The following is a 12,072-nucleotide window of genomic DNA, read 5'->3' on the forward strand; positions in this document are numbered from 1 at the left end:
ACGTCACACATGTCAAAGCCGAAGTGTCGGTGGCATAAGGCATGGTGTGAATAATCTGGTGGGCTTGAGCTAGGTCGGCGAGGACGCCACACGTGTTGAATCTGAAAGTGTCGATGGTATAAAGCATTGTGTGGACATTCCAGAATGCTCACTACAAGAGAAAGTTCTTACAAATGCATGGTTTCTTGTTGGGATGGTTATAGCCTTTCTAAGATTGTGCTTTCAGATATATTTTTGTGTTCCCATCTGAAATCATGGAGTTCCTCGTTTACTGATGTTCTATATTGTGCTTGCTGAGTATTTTTGTACTCACTCTTGCATACATATGGATTTCTGGTACTAAAGGACACTGGTAGAAAACAGGGCTTTGGTCACAACCCAATATACACATTAGTCCCGGTTGCACTACGAACCGGGACTAATGTGAGCATTAGTCCCGGTTCGAGCGGCTAAAGGCATTAGTCCCGGTTCAAATGAGATCTTTAGTCCCGCTTTGAGACACGAACCGGGACTAAAGGGCATCACACCCTTTAGTCCCGGTTCGTGTCTCATACTGGGACTAAAGGGGTTCATGTCTCAAACTCTACCCCCCCCCCTATCGTCATTTCAGATTTGAAAAAACAACAGAAAATGATAAAAACTTCAAAAAATAAAATCCTTTGAGATGTAGTTATATTAGTACATCTACTAGTTAGGAAACTTCAAAAACTTAAATTTGTACATGTTTTGCAAAAAAGTGTTATGAAAAAGTAAAAGGGCTATAACTTTTGCATACGATGTCGGAAAAAAAGTATAATATATCAAAATGTTCAACACGAAAATCCGAATCCTGTAAAGCGTATGGTTCAACAAGTATCTTGGTATGGGTTACAAGTGGATGTGAAAACTTCTTTTACACAGTACGAACATTTTATTCATAGTTCTTCAAAAAGAAAACACACACTACAAAACCGATGGAAGACCACAATTGGTAGCATGTTATACGGTTACTATAGGATACGCTGTTACACAAACACAATGTACGCATGCTCCACAGCTCCCCGTCACAAGTAGCGAGTCAGAGCTGCAAATCCATGTACATATAGATTATTACACTTCGATATGTCACCCGTGTGACCACACAAGAGAATTTAATGCATGTATCACATTCATATGCAGGTGATACTGATAGTACATATAGTAATCTATGGAGCTTAGTTAGGGCAGCGGAAGTCTTTCGGCACTCTCTTGCCGCACTGGTTGACGAGCACCTCGATGGCGATGGGCAGCATGAGGTTGATGTTGAGGGCCTTGACCTTGATGGTGGTGCAAAGGCAGAGAGCAGCGTCGAGGTCGGCAACGCCGGACAGCAGCGGGCAGCATGTATTCCTGGCGCTACTGCCGATCACCGCGTGCAACAGCCCATTGAGCACGTCCACGCACGCAAGTAGCTTCAGTGTGTCCACGGGGCACTTGCCGGTCGATGTAGCCGGCGCTGGGGCCGGGGCTGGGGGTGGCGTCGGAGTCACAGGGGTGGGTGCTGGCGGCATCACGAGGGTCGGTGTTGGGGCCACCGGGATTGGCGTTCGAGAGACAGGGGTTGGTGCTGGCATCAGAGTCACAAGGGTTGGTGATGGCGGTATCATAGGAGTCGGTGTTGGGGCCACCGGAGTTGGCGTTGGAGAAACGGGGGTCGGTGCTGGCATCGGAGTCACCGATGTTGGTGTTGGCGGCATCACAGGGGCCGGTGTTGGGGTCACCAGGGTTGGCGACGGAGAGACAGGGGTGGGTGCTGGCGTCGGAACCACACGGGTCGGTGTTGGCGCCACCGGACTTGGCGTTGGAGAGATAGGGGTCGATGCCGGCGTCGTTGTTGGCGGCATCACAGGGATAGGTCTTGGGGCCACCGGGTTTGGCGTTGGAGATACAGGGGTCGGTGCCGGCGTTGGTGCCATAGGCATCTGTCTCGGCGGCATCACGGTTGTAGGTGTTGGGGCCACCGGTGTTGGTGTTGGAGAGAGAGGAGCTGGTACCGGCGTTGGAGTTATAGGGGTTGGTATTGGAGGCATCATAGGGGTCGGTGCCGATGTTGGAGTTACAGAGGCCGGTATGGGCGTGGGTGCCGGAGTGTTTGTAGGTGGAGGGATGAAGACAGTCGGGGTCGGTGCCGGCGTCGGAGTCACCGGGGTGAGTGTGGGTGTGGTTGAGGGCATGGGAGTTTGTGAAGGTGGAGGGCAGGGTATGGACGATGGTGAGGACTTGTGCTTACACGGTGCAGGCTTGGAAGGCTTTGTGGGCGGGCATGATCGGCATGGCGCGGACTGCGCGAGATGCCCGGCTAAGGAGAGCAGGGCCACCAGCAAGAACGCCGCAATGCGGGCCATGGTCTTGGAGCTTAAGGTCTCGGTGTTGGTATAGCTTTCCTGCTCTTGACTATTAGAATGCCTCGGTATGGGCATGCTTATATAGGTGTGCCGTGTACTTTTTTTTAATTTTCGATTGAAATGGTGTACTTTCTTGGTCGACATGACCAAGCGTGGAGCCCTCTTCCCCCGTGACGCTCTTTCCAGGATTGCTGGACCTGTCCCACTTGCACACGTCTGGATGAAATTAACACACCTCATCGTCCACGCTCAGGGACCAACGCTCCACTAGTCTATCTATCTTCTATTCTATACCTAATCTTATATCTTATATTTACTAATTGAAAGCACCATACAAGACACCACCACCACGTTAATCCTAGGAATTAATAACTTTTAGCCATCCGATTAATTTACTGAGTGTCTATGGCCGTTGGATGAAACCTCTCCTATCCCACGTATTCCAATCGTCATCCCCTTGGAATCTTTGTATTTCCCACACAAAGGAAAAACAGAAACCTCTCCTATCCCACGTACGCCAATTGTCCTTCACTTGGTCTCTCTCTATTTCCCTTGATGAAAAGAAAAAACAGGAACCTCTCCTATCCCACATACGCCAATGGTCCTCGCCTTGGTCTTTCTATTCCCCACGAAATAGAAAACAGGAATCTGAAATCTGAGCGTCTCTCCTCCTGCGTCTCTCCTCCTAGATTTGGCAGCAATAAGTTTAAATTGGTAACCTTCCGATTGCTTAGGTGCGTGGTGGAGATGGGACAAGCAGCCGTCTCTGCCTCCCTGTGGCTTCTACAGGAACGCATTGGCAGCATGCACCGCCGGCGATCTCTGCGGCAGCAGCATCACGTACGTGGTGGACCTCATGAGGAAGGACAAGGTGAGGATCGCATGAACATCCAGCACCCTGCTCGCCTGGAAGTGAGCGGAGATCGTGTCGGACCTCTGCCATGCCGGGTTCAAAGACTGATCTGATGTGGAGAAAGCCTATTTTCAGCGGCCCTACCAGGGAGGACGGCCCTACAGATCTTTCCAGGTGTTAAAACCATCATCCAGCCCACGAATCACAAGGATGATTATGAGACATTTTTTGTTGTCTAATTGCCCTGGAGACTCCAAGGAAAGGATCAGACAGAGACATCTTTCGTACCTTCAGCCGGAAGCCTGTACTCAGCTGCGAAACAAGGTTCACTAATCTTGGGTAAGCATTATCAATCAAGTTAAAATCCGAGATGATAACCCAGTTGTTTGGATGCGACCAATGCTTAGTTTATTTTAATTGTACGTATAAGAATGGTGCATTATGTGATTTCTCCTTTCCCAGGTCAAATCAACTTATGGAACAGAAGGTAAAGAAAAGATCATGTTATCAGTACTGGTATACGTGTCATTGCTAGCAAGTTAATCTAGAGCTCTGATCAGTGTTTTATCACCATTTGCAATATTATCAGATTTTGAGTCGTATGGTACAATGTTGTCTGGTGCGTCTCAAAAACAAAATTTGTTATCCAGTGCTTGGATTTGTTGAGACTACTTCTACTGTTTAAAGTTCAATTTTTTGTGACTGCTCACCAGACCCCTGTTCATACATTAGTTCATCTCATCATGGTGGCATACAGTTAGGTTGTATTCAATAATTCTGTATGTATGTTTGCTAGCATGAGGCTTCAATGATTTTAGGTGTTCGACGCATGCCTAAAATCATATGTTTCCATTCCCCTGTTCATTAAATTTATCCAAATTAATTTAGTGCAATACAAGGGTTTGGTCAGTTAGGAGAAAGAGGATTTTGGCCCCCCTTGACATGCATGCAGCACTTGGCATTGTGTGATCCTAATGAAATTATTTGTCAATCTACGAAGTTATCCCTGTTAAAAATATATAATAACATGGAATTATATATATATACCAGTACATATGGCGGAAACCATCTGCTATGTCATTGTATTTGCCAAACTTTGAAATGTTGTTTCTTTCGGTTAAAAAAGAATATGGATGTCTATTCGAGATTATTCTTCAGCTTCTGTATGGGACATGCATGCCAGCAGAGGAACACCATAATAATAGACAAACTTATACTAAGTTGCAAGTTGAACCTCATATGCGATTGGCCAACTTTTATTGCTTACGCATACTTACATTTAGGATCACCAAGATGTAGGTCAAGGGAGTGGCCAGCAGAGTGATTCTTTCAAATATATGACACTACTACTTAATTTTTTTTGTTTCCACATTATATTAGTATAATACAATAATGCAAAACTACATAAAAAATACCTAGCCCGTGCAGTGGCACGGGTTGACGACTAGTATCTATAACTACTATTCCCTCCGTTTCAAAATAAATGTCTCAACTTTGTACTAACATTAGTGCAAAATTATACTAATGTTGAAACAGTTGTTTTGAGAAGGAGGGAGTAATAAAGTAATAATCTTCTTCCTCTCTGGCTAGTCATGATTATCTTCTTCCTCTCTGTCTATCTCTCATGGTCGAAGGTGGGGCTCGCCGGGGTGAGGTGCCTGCGACTCCGACCTGCTCCTACCTCTCTTCACTTTCTGTCTCTAACTCTCCCCCTCTCCCCTTCTCTCTTCCTCGTAATCTTCCACTATTCTTCACTATAGGGTTAATTTGGGAGGGAGCGTCCCCTAGACGATACCTGGGACCCCGATCGCCGCCACAACCACTGGTCTTCATCTCCTAAATTCAGCCTCTCCGAGCAACCGTACAAGACCCCGACCACCATGTCGTCTTTGAAATGACCATGCGAGCCTAGTTCCCTCTTTCCCTACTCGATTTCATGCCCGGACCCCCCTGCTCGAAGCCGCCGCCATGATCAAGCTCGACAGAATCGGTTGTGCGGCGGCCCGCCTACGTCTGTCGCGCCAGTCACACTGGCGTGCGTCGTCTAGCTACCCCGCACCTCGCGCCCTCCTACTGCGGTCATTCGGCCACCTACGGTGAGCCGACGGTGAGCTACCGGCGAGCACATGAACTCAATATCGGGCTTATGTTCCAGGTGTGGACCGGTGTTGACCTTGATTGTGGGCCCATGGCCCACATGTCAGGGAGAGAGAGGGTCTGAGAGAGAAGGTTTTATTTTTACTTTTATAATTTTGGTTTGGCCCACTTGTAAGTGTGTGCGAGAGGGGTGACTCCTTTTTCTAGTTTGGCCCACAAGTAAGTGAGTGAGAGAGGGGGTGAGAGAAAGAGTTTTTCCTTTGATTTTTCAGAGTTGGTCCCGCATGTGAATGACATAAGGACGCATGGGCAATGATGTCCACAAAACGTATAGTAGACGCTCAACGAGCTTTGGTCAGACATAAATGACACAAAAGGGCATTTCAATAAGGGAACTAACAACAGAGGGGCAAATTTGAGTATGCATCGAAATTAGGGGCAAATCTGAGTAGTGGATTCGAGTTAGGGGCATAAATGTAAATGTCCATATCTTTTAAACCGTAACTCCAATTTTAACATGTTATATGTGGAATTTGATTAGAAAAATGTGTAGAATCTGAATATGATGTTATTTTACATGTCTAATATTTTTAATGCTATTTATGGTGCAACCTTAGTCAATACAGCACAATTAGTCTTCATTTTGGACGCGGATCCGTATTACAAGTTAACACGCGGCACACAATGTTATGTGATGTTTGGCAAGGAGTGAGCTAGGTAAATGATTATAGTGAGTCTAGTATAATCCATCGGCTTGTTGTATTTGCACCAGGTTCTCACAATGTATGTAATTTTTCTTGGTGTAATCCACGCGCGTACTTACTAATGGACTTAACATTTGTTTTTAGTGAATACAAAAACAATTATTTAACAGGATGAGCATACACTTACAATATTCATGAACATCAGAACTGAATGAATGTTTATTTTGAAAATATCCAAACAACAACTCTTGTGATAGTCATAAATGTTAATATTGGAACCGATAACTATGATATTAATTTGTGTTCCATCTGCTGCATGTGACGGTGACACATAATTTATAGATCTGGCCTCCTCAGTGTTGAATGGCACCACCCAGATGTTGCATGTTTGTGGTCGTAGGTGCACGGTATCAATATGATGAGTCAGAATCAAAATTGAATTGAAATGAAAATAGTTGCTCAGCTAAAAAATGTTTACTCTCCCGTTTGCAACGCAGAGAAACCATGCATTTGTAAGAACTTTCTCTTGTATTGAGCATTCCAGAATATCCACACAATGCTTTATACCACCTACACTTTTGGATTGAACAAGTGCCGCGTCCACAACGACCTAGCTCAAGCCCACCGGACTATTCACACCATGCCTTAAACCACAGACACTTCGTATTAGACATGTGTGACGTCCTCACCGTCCTGGCTTTCAGAAATAAATATCCCGTGGAACATCCGAGCATCGATATAAAAATCACATTGATCATCCGTAACTCCGAGTGAACCCGGATGGGCACAAGGATACAAAATCATACAATAACAAATAACAATGAATGCACACACAATGGTCGACCCTACAAAACAGGGGTTCGTCACGCACTTGCCTCGACTCAACTATTAGACCATAGAATTTTCTCGATTCTTGAAACTCTCAAACCCATTTGTAAAAAATGATTTAGAAGGCTAATTCAAATACTAATCACTTAACATAGTGTGTATGCCTAACCATGTACTGGCATCTTTCATATACTTATAAACATGGATCCATCAGTCCTTTTCTCAGAGTCCAGTTTATGTACATAACATGCCAAAAGAATTTCCAACCTATAGCTGCCTAATTCTATTCTTATAGGCAGTTTGGCAGATTGATGCTTGTCCAACAAGGACATCCGCAATATCCATGGCACAAACATCAACCCGAATGGTCCGAATAATTGTCCTTGTTAGATAAGCATCAATCTGCCCAACTGCCTATACGAATAGAATTAGGCATCTGTAGGTTGGAAATTATTTCGGCCTCTTATGTACATAAAGAGATAGAGACTGATGGATCCATGTTTACAAGTATATGAAAGATGCCAATATACGGTTAGGCATGAACACTGTTGTAAGTGATTAGTATTTGAAGTAGCCTTCTTAATTATTTTTAACGAATAGGTTCGAGAGCTTCAAGAGTCGAGGACAATTCTGCGGTCTAATAGTTGATTTGAGAAAAGTGCATGACGAACACCCGTTTTGTATGGTTGACCATTGTGTGTGCATTCATTGTTACTTTTTATTGTCTGATTTCGTATCCTTGCGCCCATTCGGGTTCACGCGGAGTTACTGTTAATCAATGTGATTTTTATATGGATGCTCGGATGTTCCACTGGATATTTATTTCTGAAAGCCAGGACGGTGAGGACGTCACACATGTCAAAGCCGAAGTGTCGGTGGCATAAGGCATGGTGTGAATAATCTGGTGGGCTTGAGCTAGGTCGGCGAGGACGCCACACGTGTTGAATCTGAAAGTGTCGATGGTATAAAGCATTGTGTGGACATTCCAGAATGCTCACTACAACAGAAAGTTCTTACAAATGCATGGTTTCTTGTTGGGATGGTTATAGCCTTTCTAAGATTGTGCTTTCAGATATATTTTTGTGTTCCCATCTGAAATCATGGAGTTCCTCATTTACTGATGTTCTATATTGTGCTTGCTGAGTATTTTTGTACTCACTCTTGCATACATATGGATTTCTGGTACTAAAGGACACTGGTAGAAAACAGGGCTTTGGTCACAGCCCAATATACACATTAGTCCCGGTTGCACTACGAACCGGGACTAATGTGAGCATTAGTCCCGGTTCGAGCGCCTAAAGGCATTAGTCCCGGTTCAAATGAGACCTTTAGTCCCGGTTTGAGACACGAACCGGGACTAAAGGGCATCACACCCTTTAGTCCCGGTTCGTGTCTCATACTGGGACTAAAGGGGTTCGTGTCTCAAACTCTACCCCCCCCCCCCTTATCGCCATTTCAGATTTGAAAAAACAACAGAAAATGATAAAAACTTCAAAAAATAAAATCCTTTGAGATGTAGTTATATTAGTACATCTACTAGTTAGGAAAATTTAAAAACTTAAATTTGTACATGTTTTGCAAAAATGTGTTATGAAAAAGTAAAAGGGCTATAACTTTTGCATACGATGTCGGAAAAAAATGTATAATATATCAAAATGTTCAACACGAAAATCTGAATCCTGTGAAGCGTATGGTTCAACAAGTATCTTGGTATGGGTTACAAGTGGATGTGAAAACTTCTTTTACATAGTACGAACATTTTATTCATAGTTCTTCAAAAAGAAAACACACACTACAAAACCGATGGAAGACCACAATTGGTAGCATGTTATACGGTTACTATAGGATACGCTGTTACACAAACACAATGTACGCATGCTCCACAGCTCCCCGTCACAAGTAGCGAGTCAGAGCTGCAAATCCATGTACATATAGATTATTACACTTCGATATGTCACCTGTGTGATCACACAAGAGAATTTAATGCATGTATCACATTCATATGCAGGTGATACTGATAGTACATATAGTAATCTATGGAGCTTAATTAGGGCAGCGGAAGTCTTTCGGCACTCTCTTGCCGCACTGGTTGACGAGCACCTCGATGGCGATGGGCAGCATGAGGTTGATGTTGAGGGCCTTGACCTTGATGGTGGTGCAAAGGCAGAGAGCAGCGTCGAGGTCGGCAACGCCGGACAGCAGCGGGCAGCATGTATTCCTGGCGCTACTGCCGATCACCGCGTGCAACAGCCCATTGAGCACGTCCACGCACGCAAGTAGCTTCAGTGTGTCCACGGGGCACTTGCCGGTCGATGTAGCCGGCGCTGGGGCCGGGGCTGGGGGTGGCGTCGGAGTCACAGGGGTGGGTGCTGGCGGCATCACGAGGGTCGGTGTTGGGGCCACCGGGATTGGCGTTGGAGAGGCAGGGGTTGGTGCTGGCATCGGAGTCACAAGGGTTGGTGATGGCGGTATCATAGGAGTCGCTGTTGGGGCCACCGGAGTTGGCGTTGGAGAAACGGGGGTCGGTGCTGGCATCGGAGTCACCGATGTTGGTGTTGGCGGCATCACAGGGGCCGGTATTGGGGTCACCAGGGTTGGCGACGGAGAGACAGGGGTGGGTGCTGGCGTCGGAACCACACGGGTCGGTGTTGGCGCCACCGGACTTGGCGTTGGAGAGATAGGGGTCGATGCCGGCGTCGGTGTTGGCGGCATCACAGGGATAGGTCTTGGGGCCACCGGGTTTGGCGTTGGAGATACAGGGGTCGGTGCCGGCATTGGTGCCATAGGCATCTGTGTCGGCGGCATCACGGTTGTAGGTGTTGGGGCCACCGGTGTTGGTGTTGGAGAGAGAGGAGCTGGTACCGGCGTTGGAGTTATAGGGGTTGGTATTGGAGGCATCATAGGGGTCGGTGCCGATGTTGGAGTTACAGAGGCCGGTATGGGCGTGGGTGCCGGAGTGTTTGTAGGTGGAGGGATGAAGACAGTCGGGGTCGGTGCCGGCGTCGGAGTCACCGGGGTGAGTGTGGGTGTGGTTGAGGGCATGGGAGTTTGTGAAGGTGGAGGGCAGGGTATGGACGATGGTGAGGACTTGTGCTTACACGGTGCAGGCTGGGAAGGCTTTGTGGGCGGGCATGATCGGCATGGCGCGGACTGCGCGAGATGCCCGGCTAAGGAGAGCAGGGCCACCAGCAAGAACGCCGCAATGCGGGCCATGGTCTTGGAGCTTAAGGTCTCGGTGTTGGTATAGCTTTCCTGCTCTTGACTATTAGAATGCCTCGGTATGGGCATGCTTATATAGGCATGCCGTGTACTGTCTTTTATTTTTCGATTGAAATGGTGTACTTTCTTGGTCGACATGACCAAGCGTGGAGCCCTCTTCCCCCATGACGCTCTTTCCAGGATTGCTGGACCTGTCCCACTTGCACACGTCTGGATGAAATTAACACACCTCATCGTCCACGCTCAGGGACCAACGCTCCACTAGTCTATCTATCTTCTATTCTATACCTAATCTTATATCTTATATTTACTAATTGAAAGCACCATACAAGACACCACCACCACGTTAATCCTAGGAATTAATAACTTTTAGCCATCCGATTAATTTACTGAGTGTCTATGGCCGTTGGATGAAACCTCTCCTATCCCACGTATTCCAATCGTCATCCCCTTGGAATCTTTGTATTTCCCACGCAAAGGAAAAACAGAAACCTCTCCTATCCCACGTACGCCAATTGTCCTTCACTTGGTCTCTCTCTATTTCCCTTGATGAAAAGAAAAAACAGGAACCTCTCCTATCCCACATACGCCAATGGTCCTCTCCTTGGTCTTTCTATTCCCCACGAAATAGAAAACAGGAATCTGAAATCTGAGCGTCTCTCCTCCTGCGTCTCTCCTCCTAGATTTGGCAGCAATAAGTTTAAATTGGTAACCTTCCGATTGCTTAGGTGCGTGGTGGAGATGGGACAAGCAGCCGTCTCTGCCTCCCTGTGGCTTCTACAGGAATGCATTGGCAGCATGCACCGCCGGCGATCTCTGCGGCAGCAGCATCACGTACGTGGTGGACCTCATGAGGAAGGACAAGGTGAGGATCGCATGAACATCCAGCACCCTGCTCGCCTGGAAGTGAGCGGAGATCGTGTCGGACCTCTGCCATGCCGGGTTCAAAGACTGATCTGATGTGGAGAAAGCCTATTTTCAGCGGCCCTACTAGGGAGGACGGCCCTACAGATCTTTCCAGGTGTTAAAACCATCATCCAGCCCACGAATCACAAGGATGATTATGAGACATTTTTTGTTGTCTAATTGCCCTGGAGACTCCAAGGAAAGGATCAGACAGAGACATCTTTCGTACCTTCAGCCGGAAGCCTGTACTCAGCTGCGAAACAAGGTTCACTAATCTTGGGTAAGCATTATCAATCAAGTTAAAATCTGAGATGATAACCCAGTTGTTTGGATGCGACCAATGCTTAGTTTATTTTAATTGTACGTATAAGAATGGTGCATTATGTGATTTCTCCTTTCCCATGTCAAATCAACTTATGGAACAGAAGGTAAAGAAAAGATCATGTTATCACTACTGGTATACGTGTCATTGCTAGCACGTTAATCTAGAGCTCTGATCAATATTTTATCACCATTTGCAATATTATCAGATTTTGAGTCGTATGGTACAATGTTGTCTGGTGCGTCTCAAAAACAAAATTTGTTATCCAGTGCTTGGATTTGTTGAGACTACTTCTACTGTTTAAAGTTCAATTTTTTGTGACTGCTCACCAGACCCCTGTTCATACATTAGTTCATCTCATCATGGTGGCATACAGTTAGGTTGTATTCAATAATTCTGTATGTATGTTTGCTAGCATGAGGCGTCAATGATTTTAGGTGTTCGACGCATGCCTAAAATCATATGTTTCCATTCCCCTGTTCATTAAATTTATCCAAATTAATTTAGTGCAATACAAGGGTTGGGTCAGTTAGGAGAAAGAGGATTTTGGCCCCCCTTGACATGCATGCAGCACTTGGCATTGTGTGATCCTAATGAAATTATTTGTCAATCTACGAAGTTATCCCTGTTAAAAATATATAATGACATGGAATTATATATATATACCAGTACATATGGCGGAAACCATCTGCTATGTCATTGTATTTGCCAAACTTCGAAATGTTGTTTCTTTCGGTTCAAAGAATATGGATGTCTATTCGAGATTATTCTTCAGCTTCT

General features: G+C 45.8%; 1 protein-coding gene across 1 annotated transcript; it reads right to left on the bottom strand.

Annotated features, from left to right (window-relative positions):
- Nucleotides 1-903: 903 nt before the first annotated feature.
- On the bottom strand, nt 904-10,093 carry LOC123152766 (mucin-2-like). Its single transcript, XM_044572228.1, has 4 exons — nt 8,900-10,093; nt 3,505-3,545; nt 3,151-3,299; nt 904-2,412 (listed from the first exon to the last, which is right to left on the bottom strand). The coding sequence occupies exons 1-4, from the start codon at nt 10,056-10,058 to the stop codon at nt 1,194-1,196; spliced, it is 2,568 nt and encodes an 855-aa protein (XP_044428163.1). The 5' UTR covers nt 10,059-10,093; the 3' UTR covers nt 904-1,193.
- Between the last annotated feature and the right edge of the window lie 1,979 nt (nt 10,094-12,072).

Source organism: Triticum aestivum, chromosome 7A (genome assembly GCF_018294505.1).
Source record: "Triticum aestivum cultivar Chinese Spring chromosome 7A, IWGSC CS RefSeq v2.1, whole genome shotgun sequence".
Classification (NCBI taxonomy): domain Eukaryota; kingdom Viridiplantae; phylum Streptophyta; class Magnoliopsida; order Poales; family Poaceae; genus Triticum; species Triticum aestivum.

Coding starts and splice junctions, on each gene's coding strand:
- LOC123152766 (XM_044572228.1), bottom strand. CDS start 10,058: ATGGCCCGCATTGCGGCGTTCTTGCTGGTGGCCCTGCTCTCCTTAGCC. Junction 3,546..8,899: donor AGTGCCGAAAGACTTCCGCT/GCCCTAATTAAG, acceptor ACCCAAGATTAG/TGAACCTTGTTTCGCAGCTG. Junction 2,413..3,150: donor CATGCTGCCAATGCGTTCCT/GTAGAAGCCACA, acceptor GCATTCTAATAG/TCAAGAGCAGGAAAGCTATA.